Source organism: Balaenoptera borealis (genome assembly GCF_965194805.1).
Source record: "Balaenoptera borealis genome assembly, chromosome: 12".
Lineage (NCBI taxonomy): Eukaryota > Metazoa > Chordata > Mammalia > Artiodactyla > Balaenopteridae > Balaenoptera > Balaenoptera borealis.
Genome location: NC_138869.1, coordinates 41,735,003 through 41,754,975, shown reverse-complemented (window position 1 = coordinate 41,754,975; position 19,973 = coordinate 41,735,003). Strand labels below are relative to the sequence as shown.

Genomic DNA, 19,973 nt, shown 5'->3' with positions numbered 1-19,973 from the left:
TGTCCCTGAGCCTGCCTCTGGGGGAAACCCTCCAAGACTTGGAAGATGACACTAAATGGGCAGTAATGGATTTCTGGCTTGGCTCTCATTTCTCCAGACCTGTCCTGCAAGTAATGCAGGGGAGCCACATGAAGGAAGAAGTTTCCTTACCCAGAATCGATACTGTTGTGACTCTTAAGGAGGTGCTCTAAAAGACTCTTAGGGTGTGATTTTTTCATGTTTAAATATTTAGTCCATCTAGAATTATTGAGATTTCCCTGTGTGAGGTAGACATTGGACTTCATTTTTTTCCCAAATCAATATCAATTATTGGATTGATATTGGATCAATATCATTTATTGGAAATTGTGCCTGGTCTGTCACCACTCTCTTCTAAGCTGCTTGGAGGCTGTTATTCAGAATGTATCACAAGCACACAAATGATCAATTCACAATAAATGGACTAAAGAACCCATGGGCATCACCATCACTGGGGATTTGACACTCAGCGCTGGCACAATGTGAGACAAACCCAACACCCACTCGTGATGACACCATTCAGACCCCAGGGAAATGCAGGGAGGCTGTGAACCAGCCTTAGAGTTCGCAGGGGATTTGAACACGAATTGGGAAGGTTTCTTTCTATAAAAATATTTAACAGTTAATAAAAATTTCGAAAAGTTGAATAAAATTTTAGTTTAAATCTTTTTGACTTAAATTTTTATATTAGTTCATTATAACTTATAGTTTGTATTTTTCCTTTTAATTTTACTAATTTTGATTATTTAAAAAATAACTTTTTGGAGTGTATTTTAAATACTTTCAATTTCTAATATTTTAAATTTAATTCATATTTTTGTGCTCTTTGAATATAATATTTTATTTTAGTCTTTTAAATCATTATTGCCAATAGGATAGTAATTATGTGAAAATCTTGACTATAACAACATGATCAATAGTTTTACTGGTATCAAAGTAAGAACAGTGAATGTTACAGAATAAGTATATAATACCTTATGAATTAGGCATGTCTGTATCTTCTTACTCACTTAGTATCAGTGAACACCTGAACATGAGCAATAATCATTAAATTCAATCATCTTTGATATCTGACTTTCTGATATTTTTATGACTTTCAGACATACAAAAACCACAGATTTATAGATTTTTTATTGTTATGAAAGTTTACTTGTTGAGTAGGAGGATAGAACGTGTTTTATTAGCAGTTTGTAGCTTGATTTATGATTTTAAATATTTAGATTCTGTAGTGTGGGCCTCCATTTGTCCTTTTGCCCGGAGCACTGCAAATGTCAGGGCCTGTGCTCCAGTGGGAAGAGCAGATGTGTCCATAGTTCTTCCTGTTGCAATAAGGGCCAAAGATAGAGTGCTTCTGGGGCTCTTGTCTACTTGGGCCTATGGTCAAGGGGGAGCCGGAGGGGTGGATTGGGACCAGGGAGGAGACCCCAAGGAGAAAAATCACCAAACATATTTACTCCTCACCATGATTCTGTAAGGTAAGAAGTCATGACTGGCTCAAGTCATGCAGAGTGCCTGGCTCTGGAGCCACCTATGTAGAGCAGGGCACCAGTGTCCTCTGCAAACCCAGTACGTGCCACCCAGCAGCTCTTCCCACTCAGGTTGGGTGGTTCCAGGTCCAGTCCTCCCATGGTATCTTCCCAGTCAAGGCCAACCTGACCTGGGTGCAGGCACCAGGGCTGCTAAGTGGTGGAGAATGCAGCACTACACTGCCAGCTGCCTCAGGTAGCCCCAGAGAACCAGCACTCCAAAGCGCAAGCATAATGGTGAACTGTGTCCCTAGGGTGCCCCACCATCCTCCTGCAGGGGTCAAAGGGCCTCTGTGTCACAACCCTGCCTCACAGCCCCCGCCTGGGCACTGAGTCTCAGCCTTTCTCAACCCCAGGACTGGCCTCTGGAGGATGGGCTGGGGGCCCCATCTCTGTGACATGTCGGGTCGGGGGTGGGTGGGTAGCAGCAGGCTTGGAGCTGTGCTCAGTGAGAGCCAAGGAGTGACCTGAGGGCATGAGGGAAGAGGCAAATCCCTGCCCACACCTCTGTCCAGCCTTAGCCAGGGAGGGTTCTCCATTCTTCTGAGGGCAAACTGGTCCTGAGTGGTTAAAAGACTGCCCCAAGGTCACCCAGCTAGAGAGGGAGGCCCTTATTTCCCCTCTCTGCCCATCTAGACATGCCCTCCAGCACCCCTTCAAGACCCCTGCTGTCCCCAGGACCCTTTGATGGGAATACTCATGGCTACTCCCTCAAAGTGTGACTAGGTCCCAACCCAGTCCCAGAACCAGGTCACAACCTGCACAGCTGTCCTGGGGGCCCTGCAGCTTCTCCTCTTCATTCTCTCAGTAGGGAAACTGAGTCTCCAACAGGCCAGATGTATGCTCAAGACTGCACAGCTGGGCACTGGTGCTATGACCATACCAGGTGGCCTGATGCTGAGGCTGGGACCTGTACCCCAGCTGTGGGACAGGGATCTGAGGGGAAAGACCCTGTAGGAAAAGACTGGCCTGAAGGAGAGACAGAAGTCCTGGCCAGAGGTTTCCCATTCATCAGCAAGGGACTCAGTGAGCAGGGCCTGGCACTGCTGATCCCACCTTGCTTGCCCTCCTCCTCCCCCTTAGCCTTCGTAGCCCTGACTGCTCACCAGCCTGGGCAGTACACTTGCACCTAACATCCCACTTTCACCTGTGCCCCCTCACCTGCCTATTGCCCCTCCTCCCAGGCACGCACACCCCCCCTTTTCCCTATTGTTTCTGGTTTTCCACTCTGTGCCTATCCCTGGGCTGGATGTTGGGTACCGCAGAGGTTGTGCCAGACCTGGGCCTGTCCTGGCAGAGCCCTTAGAGGGACCCTGCAGACTCAGTGCTGAGAGAGGGGAGTCTAAGGAGGCACCCGCAGTCAGGGAGGGCTTCCTGGAGGCAAGGACCCCAGCTGTGGCCTCAGCTCCCCCTCCCCCTCACCTAGGTCACTGCCCCTCCTCTGAGCCTCTCTCCCTGGAGTGGCCAGCGGGTTCCAGGAAGCGTCCCCTCGCTCTGCAGTGCCGATTCCAAGAACCGCGGCTCCTGGCAGCGCTTGCTCAGGATCCTTTCCTAGAACATAGGCCTCGCCCCACCCAGGCTGCTGGGGTCTCATTGGGCAGCTGGCAAAGGGAATGAAGGAGGGGGTGCCCTGGGCGGGGGCCTCTGTAGAGTCCAGACGCTGGGAGGTGGGCCTAGGCTGTCAGCCCAGAGAGGGTGGCCACACTAGGGTCGGGGGGCAGGAGGTCAATGTGTGTGAAGGCACTTTGACTCCCAGTCAGCTAGGGGGCGGGGTAGGCCCAGTGAGTTCAGCTCACAGCCTCCCTGAACACACAGGAGGCTCACCACTTGGACCCAGAACTTGGGGTCAGCTTGCTACACTCCATCCTCGATTCCCCGACCCCCATCCCAGGGTCCCATCTCATAGGCAAATGACACAAGCCTTTCTCTGGCCTCAGAGCAGGCCTTCATCAGATAACCTCCAGAGGTATAGACCAGGGGACAGGAGTGGCAGGTTCTGAGCAGTGAAGGGGGGATGGGACAGTCGGTCCTTGGAAGGACATGACACCTGTATTATTAATCTTCTTACAATTTCACCTTGCCTGATTATAACAGAGGAAGTCACCCCATCCGACACCCTCAGCAAGGTGGGTGGGGGTTGGGGGTGACAGGCCCTGATTCATGGGCAAGGACAGGGCCCAACTTCCTTCAAGGTCACTGGGCCTCCCACTCTGGGGCGTGTCCTCCACCCCTGCCACCTCTGAGCTGGCACCAGGCCTGCCCACCCGTCTGGGACCTGCCAGATCATGTTGAGCAACCAGTTCCTGAGAAGCGTTGAAGGCTGTTTGGTTTAAAATTAACTCCCCCACTACCCCTCCCCTGCCTGCAGGCCTCCTCCGAGTTCTTGGAAGAGGCGCTCTGCTCTTTCTTCCTGGGAAGAGGCCTCTAGCCACAGCTGCTGCGATTCCAGCAAAAACACCTCACCCAGTGTGGGGGTGGGGGGTACCCATTCCACGCCTTCTCTGCCCTCTAGTTCTCTGCCCTCCGTGAGGCCCAGGGATACTCCTGGAGCCTAGCATGCCCCAGTTCACCCACTGAGACCCAGAGGAGAAAGGGGGTGACTGTCAAGGTGCTAAGAGCAGGTGCTACTGCCCCAAAGCCCACAGCCACCCCCATCAGGCACCTGCTGGCTCTGAAGAGAAAAAGGGCTATAGAGACCCAGTCTGAGCACCTCTGGGGTAGAGAGAGTGTGAGCTGATCGCACTGACAGCAAACCCAGGACTTTGGTCTACTTTAAGACATGTATGGCTCAGAGAGATAAAGCAATCTGCCCAGGGTCACCCAGCTTTGCCTGCCTAAGCTCAGCCTGCCCACTAGATGCCAGGCTGACAACACTGACCTCGCAAGGATGCCCAGAGGCCAGACCCCGCAGGCACTCACACTGGCAATAGAACTCTCTTTTTCTCTTACCCACACTCCTCTAACTGCTCCGGAAACCCATCTCCTTCTGGATAAGCCTTCATTTTCTAGTGTTTCCTTGGGCTCCATGTTTCTATGGCTTTGGAGAAAAGGTTTCCTGAAAACCTGCTCTCCTAACAACTCCTCCTACCATGGCCATCTACCCAAAGGAGCTGAGAAATACAAAGGAATGTTGGCCAAGTGGAAAGGTCAACACACACACACACACACACACACACACACACATTGATGTTGCTCAGAAGTAGGGCTGGTGGGGGTGGGGAGGGGAGAAGTGCTTCTTAGGAGAAGGCTGAGAGGCGAGAAGCACTTTTAAAAACAAAGCTTTGGCCCAACCCAAACTATGAGTGAAATCCTCACCTCTGATGGAGGAGGAGCCCGGCTCTGGTGACAGGAAGGGCCCAGTCTGGCTCATCGGTGCTGGGTGTGGGGAGTCCCTGGAACAGGGCTGTGCCTGGGGAGCATTTGCTGGGTGCCACTCCCCTTCCAGCCATACCATCAGAGTGTGGATCTCCCTAGTGGGGACTGTGCAGTGGAACAGTCCTAGAGGACTGCCTGGAGGAGTTGTGGCCATCCCAAGTTCCCTCAGCCCTCAGAGGCCACTTCTTGCACTCTGGGCCCTGCCTGCTTCAACCAGGCCTGAGTCATGGAAGCAACTGTCTTTACATTGAGCATAAAGCTTTGGCCACACAAAAAGGCTCCTCCTGCTTTGGGCCTGCCACATCTTCTGCTCAGAGATGAGCATCAGCTTCTACTCACCCCATATTCCCCCAAAACCAGGCACAGCCACTCTCCAACCCCCCTGTGGCAGGGCACTTCCACTATCTCTGTTAGACAGATGGGGAAACTGGGACTTCCCTGACAGTCCAGTGGTTAAGACTCCGTGCTTCCAGTGCAGGGGACGTGGGTTCGATCCCTGGTCGGGGAACTAAGATACCACATGCCATGCGGAGTGGACAGAAAAAGAAAGAAAGAAAAAAAAAGAGCTCTTGGCTGTTTGCACTCCAAGGAGGAGCTGTGGAGGAGGCAGCTGCTTGGCCGGGGAAAGAGGGAGCCAGAGCCCACCTCACCTGCGACGCAGCAAAAAAAAGACATGGGGAAACTGAGGCTCCAAGAGGTTAAACCATTCGCTTAAGATCCTACAGTGATTTTGGAGGGGCTGAAATTTGAACTCTGCCTGAGTTCTTTCCACTTGGCTAATTTGCCTCTTCAAAGACATCCCCAGGAGACTTTCATGGGAAGCATGGTGTGTATGTGTGAGAGAGAGAGAAATTTAGTCAAACAATGGCTGTTTTGAATTTATTATGGAAAGTATGTTTTCTCCTCCCCAGGCTGGAGAGACCTGGGAAAACTCAGTCTCCAGGGAGATTCCCTAGGATGCATTGGGTGCCCAACACAGGCATGAATAAATGCAGGAGAAGTTAAGGAAGACTTCTCAGAAAAGGAGCATTTGAGTTGGACTTTGAAGGGTAAGTAAGAGTTTGCCCTGGCAGAACTGAGGAAGAGGACATTCCAGGATGAATGACATCCTGGTATGTGGAGGGCTGTTTGGAGGGAAGCAAAATGAAATGGCTTGTTGGCAGTTTGGGAATCCATGTCTTGGAGCCTGGGGTAAGGCACAGGCAAGATATGAGGGGAGCCTGTGAATATCACTAAATGAGGAAGGCAGGACAAGTTTGGGTTTGCAAGCCCCTCACTCTGGAGATGGTGGTAGTGCTGAGGGGGCCAGTGAGGAGGCCATCAGGATGGTCCAGTCAGGTTAGTGAGTGATGGTAAGGCTAGATCTGGGCAAGGCAGCCATGGGGAGCAGCAGGAGAGCGGCTTGAGAAGGACCAGGGGCAAGGTAGACGGACGTGGAGATCAACAGGCGGGGGGGGGGTGTGCATGTGGGGGTTGTGGAGGCATGTCTAGGGGACAGCAAAGAGTCCAGGTCTGGACAGGGGGAGTCTGGAGGGCCTTGAACCAGGCTGTCCATGCTCCTAGTCAGAAGGCAGCAGACTCAAGTTCAAGAGTTCTAGGGTGAGGGGGACAGGCCCTGGCCTGGGATTCAAAGCCCTGGGCTCCAGCCCCGTATGGCCACTTCCTCTCTGGGTGACTGTGGACAAATTACCCTGACTCTCTGGGTCTCAGGCTTGCAGCTTTGAAATGGGACAGACCCAGAGGTGCTACCCAGCTCACCTCCCTCACCTGTGACTCACCTCTGAGGGCATAGACCACTGAGGGCGTGGAGAGTAACAGGCCTGAGGGAGACCCATCCCCCAAGGGTAGCAGATGGCCTAGTCTCTACTGGAGCTGCAAGGGAAGTTGGTAGAAGGTTAGGCTGGTCTAGCCTCCACCCCAGCCCATGCAGAGGCCAGACAAAGGGTCTATTTACCACGACTGGAACCCAAGGCCTTGGTTGGCAAATGATGCCTGAAGGTGGAGGGCTGGGCTGGCAGGGCAGCATCAAAGCTGGTGGGGTGAGGGGCTGCTTATAGCTCCAGGGAGTTCCAGCCAGCTCCCCTGCAGCTCCCATGGGGACCTCAGGGGACATCAACACCTGTCCGGGGACTTCCCTGGTGGTCCAGTGGTAGAGAATTCGCCTTCCAATGCAGGGGACGCAGGTTTGATCCCTGGTGGGGGAACTAAGATCCCACGTGCCATGGGGCAACTAAGCCCACATGCCACAACTACTGAGCCTGTGCGCCTCAACTAGAGAGAAGCCCGTGAGCTGCAACGAAGAGCCCGCATGCTGCAACGGAGAGCCCGCGTGCCGCAATGATGATCCCACATGCTGCAATTAAGACCCGACGCAGCCAAAAAAAAAAAAAAACCCTGCCCTGCCCGCCTCTCAAATGGGATTAAAACAAGGGACAAGGAATAGTTACAGTGACAGCTGCAGCAGCTGCCAGGTTGAACCCTCTCAGGCTCTCCTCAGTATCAACTTATAAATCCTCCTGGGCCCCCCATGTCCCCTCTGAGAGACGTGCTGTCACTCCCCCCATTTCACAGCTAAGGAATCTTCTGAGGTTCAGTGAGGTTGAGGGAAACAGCCCCCCCCCAAACCAAGTGTACAGCACATAATCCAGACTGGAGGGGAGGTGGGGGTAAAACCAGGGTTGGAGGGACATGCTAGCCAGGAGTAAATCTCCAGGGACCTCCTGTCTTAAGTATCAGATGTGGGATCCCCAGCCTGCTGCCCCAGAGTGACCATTGGAATGGCCCCTTGGGTGGCTGGCTGTGCAGCCTGCCTAAGCTGGGGAGGGGGCCCCATACCCTGCAGTTGGGGTGGGGAGGACACGTTCACCAGGAGAGGCTGTTGAATTTCTGGCAAAGCTCCAACCTGCTTTATATTAAAACTGGTCTAACAGGTTGGTATGAAAGGGCTGCCCAGGCCTGCGCAGGCTCCACTTCTCCTGAAGAAAGAGGGCCTTTGTGAGGTCCCAGAATCCTCCTGCCTTCTTGATTAGGACTTATTTCAGGCTCTTGGCTCCTCTATTTCACTGTGGAGCTGTGCTGGGCAGGAGGGTTCCCATCTGAGAGTGGAGCCAGCCTGGCCATGTCCGCAGACCTATTCAGACCCATGTTCGGCCTTGATCCAGCAAGATTTGCTTAGCTGGCAGATTAGAAGCTGGGCCCAGGTGCAGAGACCCCGATGGTTCAGGGCGTGTTAGGACACTCGGTGATCATGGGTGAAGCCTCCCAGCAAGACCTCTCATTGATTGACAAGAGAAACCTGAATGGCCTAGTGGCATCTCTGTCCCAGAATTTTTCCAGAGGGGCGTTGTGAGTCCGAGGATGGACACCACGAAGGATCAATCTGCAAACCCACTTCCCCGTGGCCTGACAGAATCCTCTAGGGCAGTCCCCAGCCCCCCTCCTCCAAAAAGCCTTCCTGGATTGCCTGGCCTTCTGCATGTCCCCAGTGCCTTGTGAGGGCCAAGGCCTTAGCATGCCAGCCCCTGGGAGGCAGAGCAGAAGAGCAGTTTATACAAATGAGGTCTTGAGTCAGGGTTTGAACCCCGGCTCTGCCCCTCACAAGTTGTGTGACCCTGAAAAAGCCACCACCTCTCTCGAGTCTTACCTCTTCTGCTGTAAATGGGGACAACCTCTGCTGGTGTGCAAGGCTGCAGTGAGAACTTAATGGGGCACGAACCCCACCCAGGATCACCTCGCCTCCTCTGCTCTCCACCACACCCTACTCCTCCATACCCCATACCTCTCAACCTCCTTTCTGGCCTCTGGCCCCCAGGCCCTTGTGGGGCCATCGCCCCCAGCTGACAGGTTCACTCCTTAGAACTGAGCATTGGATCATAGCTTGTCCCTGCTAAACACTGAAGGGGCGCTCCATCGCACCAGAGCACAATCCATGTGCACCCTCTGCCCTCTTCACCTGCCCTCTGTCTCCTCAGCCCTCCTGGGCAGCCAGCCATCTTCTGGTCACACCAGGTTTCTTCCTGCCTCAGGGCCATTGCACTGGAGCTCCTTCCACCTGGGATGTCCTTTCTCTAAGTTGTCTGCATAGCCAGTTCCTTCCTGCTCTTTGCTCGGGTGTCCAGGCTCAGTGCCACTCTGCTCCAGAGCTTTCCCCGACCCTCTCATCGGCAGCAGTGTCCCCACACCCAAAGCACTTTCTTCCCCGCCTCCTGCTTTGCTTTCATTTCACTCTCAAAACTCATCCTGAGTGCCCATTTGTTTACTTATTATCTCTCGCCCACCAGCCCACGAGTCCCACAAGGATGGGGAGTGTGTCCATCTTATTCCCTGCTGTGTCCCCAGGGCCCAGATGGAGTCTGGCCCAGTTTGTGCCCAAAGAGCATGTGTGCTGGTAAAGGACTTAATCGGTAAAGGGTTCCCATCAGTTATTGTTTGTATGTTGTGCAGGGTCCTGTGTGCCCTCCAGTCAGCTCCTCTCTTCCTCCTTGGTCAGTGCCGGTAGGTGTGCTCCTTTCACCAGCCCAGAACCACCCAGGGGTGATTGCAGTGACCAGAGGATTTTCAGCATCTGTTAGGCTGGGTCTCTGACTTGGGTCTGGGGCCCGATGACATGCTCTCCACTGATCCTGTTCTAAGTAGGCGTCACTCACTCCCTTGGTAGGGAAACATGAAAATAAGATTGAAGCAGATTGGGACTTCCCTGGCGGTCCAGTGGTTAAGACTCTGTGCTTCCAAGGCAGGGGCTGTGAGTTCGATCCCTAGTTGGGGAACTAAGATCCCACATGCGGGGCGGTGCAGCCAAAAAAAAAAAAAGATTGAAGCAACAAAGTATCAGGGGTCAGAAGTAGCTGGTAGCCCCTCCTCAGGCAAGAGCTGGACCCTGGCTTGGGCTGAGGCGACGGGGAACGGGATAGGACCCTTTTGGTCAGGCCAGTGGCTCCAGAGACCTTAGCAGGCAGGAACGCAAGGGGATAAATCCAGCATCCAAGAACAACTCACCTGAAAGCCGCCCCCCCACCCCAGCTGCCCGTCCTCGCCACCTCATGTAGCAGTGCAGGGGCAGGTGGGCAGTCAGGACCCCTCAGGCTTAGCTCTGCTCTGTGCCTCACCTCCTCAGCCAGTCTCTTGCCCCCTCTGGGCCTCAGTTTCCTCTTCTGTGACATATGGGTAATATTTAGACCTACTCCTAGGGTTGTGGTGAGCATTACATGAGGTGCAAAGCCCTTGTCTGTTGCCAGCACCCGGTGGGCACCCTGAGACTTGTCCCCTCTGTGGACAACGAAGGGCTTCCTCCTGCTCCAGCACTTTCTGTCTGGGTCATGGCACCAGGTGGGGAAGAGCCTGTCTTTGGCCCCTCTGTGTCTGCTACCCACCCACTGGGTGACTCAGATCTGGGGGTGGAGCAGACAGAGGGGTCACCTCAGGCATTTTGGGAGTCATCAAGGGGCTGGGATCCAGGCTGAAGCAATAAGGAACTGCAGACATCCCTGGCAGGGCCATGGTGACCTGGAGGAGGTGTTTGTTGGGCCCTGCAGCCAGCAACGGAGAAGGCACCAGGCGGGACACGTGGGCCTGGGCACCGCTCCGATAAAGACAGCCCTCACCCACTTCTTGCTCACTCTCACCCAACATCAGCTCCATTCTTTCCCACAACTATCTCCATGCCCCCCAAGGTTCTGTGCTGCCATAGTTCTTGATTTTTATCCTTTCCTGCCTGCTCCTTGTCATCAACACGTCACTCCTCACACCTTCCTGCCTTCAATCTGCTGACATTTGCCTCTTCTAATCTTCAGCTTTTAATTGTCTAAGGGCTAAGAAGATAGAAAGTTTAGAACTGTTTCTAAAATAAGGGTTAAAGGCTATGAATGAGGTTCACAGGAGCCTTCCTGTGAGGTACTCAAGTAAAGATGCAGAAAATTTCAGGACATAGTGGGATTCCGGGTGCTGAAGTGCTCCAAAGGCAGACCATCAGATAATGGAGAGCGTTTTCATTTTAATTGCTTTTTCACCTACTTCTGATATGCAGGGCCCTGAGTGAGAGAGTCCCCAAACCCCAATCAGCCTAGACCAGAGCCCCATTAGCCCCATCCCAGGCCAGACCCTGCCAGCTTACTGGCCACTATCCACAACTCAACTGTTCCACCCCACTGCACAGAATGACCCTTCCCCAGTCCTCCTTGTGGTCAGGAATATAAGCTTCCCAGTCACGCCCTGGTGCCTTTGCATGCCCTGTACCTTCTCCTTGGAATGACTGGTCCTGACTTCTCTGATTGTTGGTCTCCTCATCTCAAAAGACGCTGCCCCCAGGAGTAGTCCACAGTCCCCATCCCCCTAGTATTCTCCACTTTCAATCTTTAATTGACATCTCCTGTTTACACATCTCTCAGATCTGGTGCTCCTCTGCCACCACCCCCCACCTGACACTGGGCAGTGACCCTGCAGGCAATCCAACTGGCCTTCATCTCCTGCATCCCACCCTCCAAGGGGACAAGAGGAAATGAGTGGAGAAAGGCTTCTCGCTACCCCCTCCACTCTTTACTGGGTGCCCTAGCAGGGCCTGCTGTGCCACATAGGTCTCTGGGCCTCTGCTGACCCAGATGTAAAGTGGGGGATAATGATAGTAAGATCAAAGGGGACAAACTGTGTACAACTCAAAAGAGGCCCCACTGAGGGCTCCATAAATGAAAGGTACAATTTTATTGTCATTACAGAAAAATCAGTGAAAAAAAAAAAAAAAAGACTACCAAACTGTGGGGTTTTTTTTTTTTTTTTAGAAATAATTATTTTATAAAGTCTTATCAGATATGTATTTTCTTTCCCTCTTCCATGTGCAGGCACCTTCCTGGGCAGGAAGCAGACCCAGCAGAGGTGGAGTGGCAGTCCTCAAACTACCATGCCCCTCCCTGACACGGCACCCACACTCATGCAGGGCCTGTGCCCCAGCGAGACCAGCTCTGTGCAGACAGGGCTCTGCCCTGCAAGGGGGTGAGTGGCAGGCTCTGCAAGGCCCTAACACTTTGGCTCCCTTTTCTTGTTTATTCATCCATCCTCCCAAAACAGGGCTGGAGGCAGAAGAGGGTGGACACCTTCACAGGTGGGTGGGTCAGCGCCAGGACATCCAGGACTGCCTTGGGTCCAGCAACACATCTCAGGATGAGGCTCTCTGCCGGGAGGAACCAGAGAAGCTGAGGCAGGGCTGGGGTCTCTGGAGCACTCAGGGCTCAGGCAGAGAGGTGGGGTTGGCTCTCCAACCCAAGGAGAATAAATAAATAAATACTATATAACTGTGCCGTCCCCCAGCCTGGCCTGCTCCCGCACCAGGGGACTGTCACTGTCAACCTCAGTTCCTCTGGCTGCCATCCCCCCTGAGACAGAGGCTGGCTGAAAGGAGGGGGCCTGCCCCACCCTGTGGACTGAGAAACCAGAGCTGGCCAAGTCTACGCAGTACAGGAGGCCACAGCAGGTGAGTGGGGGCCTGGGCCCAGCCCACAGGGTGAGACGAGGTGCTGCCAGTCCCCTCTTCTGTCACATGGCCCGCCACAGTGGAGCCACATGGGAGCTGGGGGCGCTGACCTCCAAGTCGCGTGACACTTCTCCCTACCCCTCACCCCCAGCCTTGTTCCTGCAGACCCTTCCTGGTCCAGCTGCCAGATGCATGTGGCACCAGGATGACTGGAGGAGGGATAGTGGGAGCCCAAGTCCAGCTGGAGCCGGTGTTCCCTCCAGGGTCTGGCTGGGTGAGGCTAGGCGGTTGCTCGGCTGGGTCAGAGCTGGAAGGGGTACTGTCGGAGGTAGTCAGCCATGCGCCGGGGTAGTGGCAGGCAGTCCACGTCGGCCACCAGACGGTTGATGACGAGGCGGCACAGGTGCTGCAGGCTTCGGGTGCTGCTTTTGCGCACAAAGGGCTGCACCAGTTTTAGGTGTACAGCAGTAGCAGGCAGTGCTGGGTCACCAGGTGCATCTTCCTTAGGGGTAGGCAGGGCTGGGGTGGTTGCAAGGTCAGGACTGTCACTTCGGGTATCTGCAGCACAGGAGGCCACATAGTGCTGCACAAGGCTGACCACATCTGGGAAGGCCAGGATGCGCGGCCTGGACAGGCAGTTGGAGTCCAGGCGGAAGCTGGAGTCGGCGTACTCAATGCGCACGTTGGTGGGGCCACGGGTGGTTTTGACCGACAATGTGAACAGGTAGCTGGGGTGGGTGCTGTCACGTACTAGGAATGTGCCCTCTGGCATCTTCTGCAGGTGTTGCCGGGCCTCACTGGCCGTAATGGAACCCCAATACCAGCCTAGGCAAATGGAGAGGGGGCTAAGAGACTGGTCACAGTGGAAATTAGTTGGGTGCACCAACCCCGGGCAAGGCAGGGCTCAGCCTCTCTCTTCACACCTCCCTGGGGAGTGCTGTACCCCTTTTCTCCCATCAGACTCTTCTGGCCAGAGCCATGCCTCTCAAATTAGACACAACAGGCAGAGCTAAACTCTCCCCATCAGACTTTCCAGGACAAGTCCTGCCTCCCTCCTCAGACTCACCAGATTCCCGAAGGTACGAGAAGGTCTTGGCTATGCACAGCAGATCTTCTTCGGGGTCCAGCACCTTGGGCTCACCCTCTGGCTGGGCTGGGGACTCCTCTGCTGCTTCCTCCAGGAAGGCGCCAGCAGGTAAAGGCTGCATAGCTGGTTCGGGCAGCTCCAGGGACTGGGCCCACAGGGGCCGCTGCCCGATCTGCTCCACAGCCAGCAAAGGACAAGGTCTAGAAAGAGGTGGATGGGCAGTGAGTGGAGGCCCTGTGCTCTCCCCATTTCCAGAGATCCCCTCTGCCCCAGACTGGCTATGTGACCTCTGGCCAGTCTATCTCACTATGAGCCCCAGTTTCCCCTCTGCCCACCCATGGGCTCAATGAGACCAGTACCCCACCTCCCACTTGTCATCACAAAAGGCCCCTTGATTACTTTCCCCACATATGAACCCTCTTCTGAAAGAGACTTCTCCACCCTCCTGCATTTATTAAACAGTAATTACAATCATCCCTCAGTATCCGCAGGGGATTGGTTCCGGGAGCCCCCGTGGATACGAAAATCTGCGGATGCTCAAGTCCCTTATATGAATGGCGTAGTACAGTGAATACTTTGGGCCCTCCATATCCATGGGTTTCGCATCTGCAGATATGAAGGGCCAACTGTAATCTCTTTCTATTTTGCACCAACCAAATACACTTCATTCTCTATAGGCATCTCTAGCTCACAGTTGCCAGTTGGTGTTCTCACCACACTGATGGGATCCAGCACAAAGAGGCTTCACAGTGGTGCCCTCCTGGCAGTGGTGGGCCAATTAAATGGCACTGGTTCTGGTTGAGCCGAGGGATTGGTCACATGCTACCTCCCCATAGATAGGAGTATCTGTCTGAGGGACCTAGGTCCACATTGGCCAGGGCTTAGAGGCTGGAATAATCTCCCCAAACAGGTCAGACACCCATCCCGTTCTCTCCTCCTCCCAGCTGAGGGTATAGGGTAGACAGTGGCCTCTAAAGGCACTGACAAGTCCCACCTCCCATAAATATGAGCTCCCACCAAAGGGCAGGGTACTCATCCCACATTCCAAATCCTACCCTGATGAGCCTGCCCTACGAAGCACTATGATCTTATGCAAACACTGTTCTTCACTAGACGTCAGTTTCCCCTCCTCCTCAATGAGGGGGTCCTACCAGCCCAGACACTGAGGGGTTCGGCCACACCATATTTTCAGGTGGCTAGAGTTGGGTTGCTGAACTGGCCCCAATCTGAGCAGTAGCTTCCCTTTAGGGGAAGCCCACCCAGCATGGTGATCCTGGGGCTTCCTGGGAGTGAGGGGCATGGCCCTGGTTCCCAAGGAAGAGACTGCTGGTCCTCTCCCACTCATCACAAAATAAATCCTCGGGTCTTGGGTCTGGTTCTCTCCTGGGCCTCAAGATACCAAATAATGAAACCCTGGGCCCTACCCTAAAGGAAAACTCATAACCCAAAGTCATAAAAGCAAAGAATGTTATGGGGAAGTCAGGGTCTGCCTGTTCCTGAGCTGAGTCTGCCAGGCTAAAGGAAGGAGTAGCAGGGAAGGCACCACAGGCAGAGATGATGGCATGGGTAAACATGACAGGTACTGCTTACGAGGCAGGAAGAGGTGGGCAGGAACCGGCGGCAGGAGTCAGGCAGAGGTACCAGATCTGACAGTGTAAGTTATACAGTGTAGGTTATAGGTGACTCTTAGAAGATTTTAACAAATCAGGGGCCCATGACCACTCAAGAGAAGAAGGGGCCATAAGACCCTAGCATACCACAGCCTGCTAATACTTTTCCACCCCTACCCTGGCTGTACTACAGGAGCTCTGGAATCCCTGTTGGGGAGCTAGAGGCTGAGTTTCAAGGAACTGGCTGATGGCCTGCCTGCTGGGACCCAGAGCTCAGCTCAGGCCCAGGAGCCTTCTAGGAGTATGGGAGGTGTCATTGTCTTGGCGGTGGCTGTTATGTTCCAGGTGTGGGTGGCCAGTATGTGTGTGTGCCTGCTGTGGAGCCCAGCCTGTGAGTTCTGCCTAGGCACATAAGCCAATGAGGCAAACTCAGCCCTGAGGGGGGATCCCTCAGCAAAGCTGACAACCCATACCTACAATTGGGAATCCCTGCGCCCTACCTCAGGAGGGCACCAGCTGGTCTGTGGCTGTGTGTGTGTGTGTAGGTCTTAAAAATCTTGCTTTCCCTGCTGTGGAGCACCCATTCACACAAGATCTTGTCACTTGACAAGATCACAAGTGATCTTCTTTCACTCTCCCTGGAACTTTCTGAGCTCCTGTCAGATCAGTTTGGAGAGCATCAGACCCTTGGTTGAAGGGGATCCTGAGGCTCTGGCCAGAAGGAATGTACCAAGAATGCTCAGCTGAGGCCAAGACTCTGTCTTATCAGTCCCCACCCCACCCCCACATTTTGGGAAACTTGGAGAAGGGAGGCAGGAGCCAAGGTCCTTCTCACACTGGGATCCCATTTTGGGCTGAGAGGAGGGTTGAGGACATTGTGGGGGTGCCTCAGGCAGGACTGGGCCAAACCTAGGCTCTCCCAACAGCTGCTTGTTCAGCAGGTGCCAACCAGGGGAGAGGCAAGGATCTCAGGTTGGCTTCCCAAGAACAGCCTAATTGCTAGACGAGGCAGGAGAGTGGATGACAGGACAGAGAAGGGCAGGGGCTGGCCCAAGGTCACAGTAGGCTGTTGGGCCGGCAGGCTAGGATAGAGCGCTCCGAGCCCAGAACGGCTGGGCAGGTGAGCCACGCCTTGGAGGACGCGCTGCCTGAGGCGTCTACCTTTTCCAGCCAGAACCCACGCTTAGCCCACCCTGTTTCTCCTGTCGCCAGCCGACCCCCAGTTTCCCTACCCACAGTGCCAGTAGAGGTGGTGACGATGTTGTCACCCTTCCCTGTTGTTTCTCTCAAGGTCTTTCCGCGCTCGATCATTTCCGACCGGTCAAGCCCTCTTAATGCTCGGCAGCTAGCACGAGGCCAGTAACTCTGCCGCGTGCCGGCGCAGAGGTGGGTGGGGGCGGAGAGCCGCGCTTACCCCTGAACGCAGAGGACCATGTCCCGGCAGCGGCAGCGGCTGCTCCGGAGCTGGGGCTCGGCCTGACGGCGGCTGCTGGAGGGAGCCAGTGGGCGCGGGTCGCGCTCTCAAGGCAGGCTCCCGGGGCGCACGGGCGGCGGGCCGGGACTGAGAGGTGGCAGCGCGGGCGGGCCGGGAGGGCGCGTGGGGCGGGCCGGGAGGGCGGGGCGAGCAGCCTAATCTTTTGTCCTCTGTGTCCCAGCCCTTCCCGGAAGCGACGTCTTCCTAGAACCGCCGGCTGTGCGGCCGGGCGGGGAGGGGTGCAGGCGAGAGAGTCGGTTCCCTGGTCTGCGGCCGAGGGCCGCTAAAGGAAACACCTTTGACAGATTTCCAAGAACTTTCCAGGAAAATGGGGCGGGGCCGCGCTCGCCGACCAATCGCAGCGCAGGAGGTGGAGCCGAGTGGTCAGGCAGGGCCAATTACAGCGCTTGGACCCAAGGCTGACGTGACCAAGCCGGGTTGAGAGTGACCTAGAGAACATTAGGGAAAGTCCCGGTTGAAAAGGGCTAGGCAGGGGCAGGTGCTCTACCTACCGGAGCCCAGATTTCTTTCGGGCACTCCGCTTCGTTGGGGACAGGCCCCCTTATCTCTCTGTAGAACCGGTGGCAGCACGAGGGCGCGGTCACCGGCCTGTCTGCCCAGCTAGCGGCTCCTCCAAGGCGGTCTGTCTGGTGTGCAGGGGCCCCCTGTGGGCTGCACTTGGACCCCTGGACTCTGTGTCTGGGGAGGTGGGTGGCAAGGGATGTGGTTTGGAGAGGGACATTAGGGGAGGGAAGGGGTACAGAGGGAGTACTCAGATACGAGGAGCTTCACGGGGGTCAAGCCTGCGGCCACCACAGCCAAGAGGATCCAGGCGAGAACGTTTTCACTGAGAGTTGGGGGAGAAGGCACCATCCCAACCTTTGCACCAGGCAGGGCCATCCAGTCTCGGCCCCAGCCTGGCCTCTGGCCGGCCCTCCAATCAAGGAAGAAATGACTACCGATTGAGGGGCAGGCAGGCCCCCAGCTCACCCCACAGGACAGTTCACATGTGTCTCTGGGTTGGTGGGTCCTCTAAAAATGTGGGAGAGAGACCTGGAGCTCCAAACACCCAGAGATAAACTGAAGGTGGGGGGTAAAGGTAGAGAGAAGGAGCAGTGACACCCCCTCCCATCTACATGGAGCACTTGATACATTTGATCCTCAACAGCTGGTATTACCCCCATTATGCTGAGCCCCAGGGAACAAAAGTCAGAAGCCCATGCTCCTACCCTTGATCCTCTCCACCTTTTCCCAGTTCACTGGACTCACCAGGGAACATCTTGAAAGACCATAGCGGCTACACACACCTCCTCTAAGCCCTTGGACCAGAAGGAGAGGGAGAGAATTGGAGAAGTGGCAGGGTCCACTCCCCACTTCCCACTTCCCGGTGTGTACCCCCAGGTTCCCCAGAAAGAAGGTAAGCTTCAGGTCCCCTAGCAGGGATGACAGACTCCTGGCAGGGTCCAGAAGCCTAAATGGCAGTATCCAGGTTTTCCCCAGGGCAGACAGGGCTGAGTTTGCCCTTCCTGGGAGGGGATGGAAGACAAAGGGGGTCCAAAAGCAAAACCCTGTGGAACAGGACAAAATGACAAAATAATTGGTTAAGATGAGAAATGACTTCAGGAAACCCACTTCTCTGTAAATTTCCTGAAGGGAAGTTGAGCTTCAGTGTCGCCCCACCAGTCCTGAGTAGGCCAGAAGCTGCTTGCATGGGGTGGAGATGGGTGTGGAGACCTCATTACCACTTTGATGGCTGGGGCACCTGGAGAGCCCAGCATGGAGCCCCTGTATAAGGTGCTGTTTCTCCAGTAGGAACTGTCTACTGCCCCACATACTATGAAGACAAAGGGGCTTCACAGCTGCCAAGCAACAGAGCTAGGATTTGAACCTTGGTCCCCCTGGCGACAAATCCCAAGCTCTCTACCCCGAGATTGCCCTTTCCCTTTAACTGTGATTACTTTACTGAATGCTTACTATGTGCCAGATGCTCTCAGCAATTTCCAGCCCCATTTCATTGCCTAACTACTACATATTGTCCCCTCTTTACAGGTGATAAAAATGAAGCATAGAGAGGTTAAAATATACCCTAGATCTCACAGGCCCAACCCCTCCCCCACTTCCTCTCTAGGCTCCTATGATAAGCCAACTCCTAGACATCCTTCAGGATCCAACTTTCAGGTCCTCAGTGAAGCTTCCCTGCCTCCAGGACAGTCAACATCAGGGCACCACAGGTGTCCCCTTGAAAGCGCCCCCTACAGAAGTCAGTGATTGTGCAGTTCTGTGTGTAAACTAAAGGACCCAAGGGTTTTGCCCTCCAGCTGCCCTTTGTAAATTTGACAGCACTATGCACCTCCCCTGAATGCTGGGAAGAGTGGTGTGCCTTTGTTTTACCCGAGGTGCCTGCCTGCCCCAGGTGTTGTGGGTCCCTCTGGCCATCTAATTGTCACCGCTCCTGCCCTGACTGCTGGGCCCACACTGCCACCCAGTGGCAATTCCTCTCATAGTTTCATGTGCCACATCTCCATGGATTCTTCCTTCCAGAAAAACCCCTCCCGTGCACCCGAGATTCTTGCTGCAGGATCTCTCTGCCCTTCCCCACCCAGAACAGACACAAAATGGGTCACAAGAATATACAGCAGTGCCTTCCTCAGGGTCTGGCTCATTTGGTCTGTAAACTTTCACATATGCAGCCTCTCCTCTCCCCAAAGAATAGTCCACACGTCCACACGTGTGTGTGTGTGTGTGTGTGTGTGTGTGTGTGTGTGTGTGTGTGTGTGTTGAGAGAGGGGTTTCAGCTGCCCCACCACCCCACCCAGGCACTCACTGGATTCCTTCGTCACTGTAAGCTATTCCAAAGTTCTCAGCCCTCATCCCCTTGGACATACAGCTCTCATGGAGAGCTGTGTGGCAGAGTTTGCCACCATGTACCCACCTGCCCTGGCCCAGCCATCCCCAATACTGAATCCTCCCATCAATTTGCAGGTGGCAGATGCTTGCTGGAATGTGAGCAGTGAGGGGAAACCATGCATTCTGACTCCCCTGGGTCAGCTGCAAAACACGTGTCTATGATGAAGCCATGTGGGGAACGTGTGTGTTTGTCTAAGCATTGGCCTTGGTATGGACACTGCAAGAGGAGAGACATTGTCATTCCTTGCTTTTTATATTTCTATATGGTTCGAATTTATTATAACAAGCAAGTTTTGCTTATGCAATTAAAATTTTTAATAAAAAGAGACCAGTTTAAAAAATACAGATACAGAGCGCACAGGCCACGTTGGAGCTGAGCCCAGCTGATCAGCCACGATCATGGATGTGCAGCTCGCCATCTTCGCCAACCTGCTTGTCGTTCTCTATCACTACATGGCCATCAACAGTCCCAAGAAGCAGGAATGAAAGTGGCGCTTTCTCCACTTCAGGTTTCCAG

The 19,973-nt window shown here is 54.3% G+C and overlaps 3 protein-coding genes across 11 annotated transcripts in view; 2 read left to right on the top strand and 1 right to left on the bottom strand.

Moving 5' to 3' along the window:
• HEMK1 (HemK methyltransferase 1, mitochondrial release factors N(5)-glutamine) overlaps positions 1–11,888 on the top strand; it is a 33,961-nt gene extending 22,073 nt beyond the window's left edge. For 5 of the 7 annotated variants that reach the window (XM_082346103.1, XM_082346097.1, XM_082346102.1 and 2 more), the window contains 2 exons: positions 5,831–5,968; positions 11,750–11,888. In XM_082346103.1, coding sequence (XP_082202229.1) covers positions 5,831–5,924 — 94 coding nt within the window. In that variant the 3' untranslated portion in view covers positions 5,925–5,968; positions 11,750–11,888. Of the gene's footprint in view, positions 1–5,830; positions 5,969–11,749 lie in introns of those variants that run through there. The other 2 variants (XR_014232426.1, XR_014232427.1) reach the window with 1 other exon arrangement.
• Positions 11,594–16,836, bottom strand: CISH (cytokine inducible SH2 containing protein). Its single transcript, XM_082346105.1, has 3 exons — positions 16,490–16,836; positions 13,445–13,665; positions 11,594–13,203 (listed from the first exon to the last, which is right to left on the bottom strand). Exons 1-3 carry the CDS (start codon positions 16,507–16,509, stop codon positions 12,680–12,682), a joined length of 765 nt encoding a protein of 254 aa, XP_082202231.1. The 5' UTR covers positions 16,510–16,836; the 3' UTR covers positions 11,594–12,679.
• Positions 11,595–19,973, top strand: part of MAPKAPK3 (MAPK activated protein kinase 3) — a 53,690-nt gene continuing 45,311 nt past the window's right edge. The window contains exons 1-2 of one of the 3 annotated variants that reach the window (XM_082346091.1): positions 11,595–11,900; positions 12,216–12,378. In XM_082346091.1, coding sequence (XP_082202217.1) covers positions 11,720–11,900; positions 12,216–12,378 — 344 coding nt within the window. In that variant the 5' untranslated portion in view covers positions 11,595–11,719. Of the gene's footprint in view, positions 11,901–12,215; positions 12,379–19,973 lie in introns of those variants that run through there. The other 2 variants (XM_082346090.1, XM_082346096.1) reach the window with 2 other exon arrangements.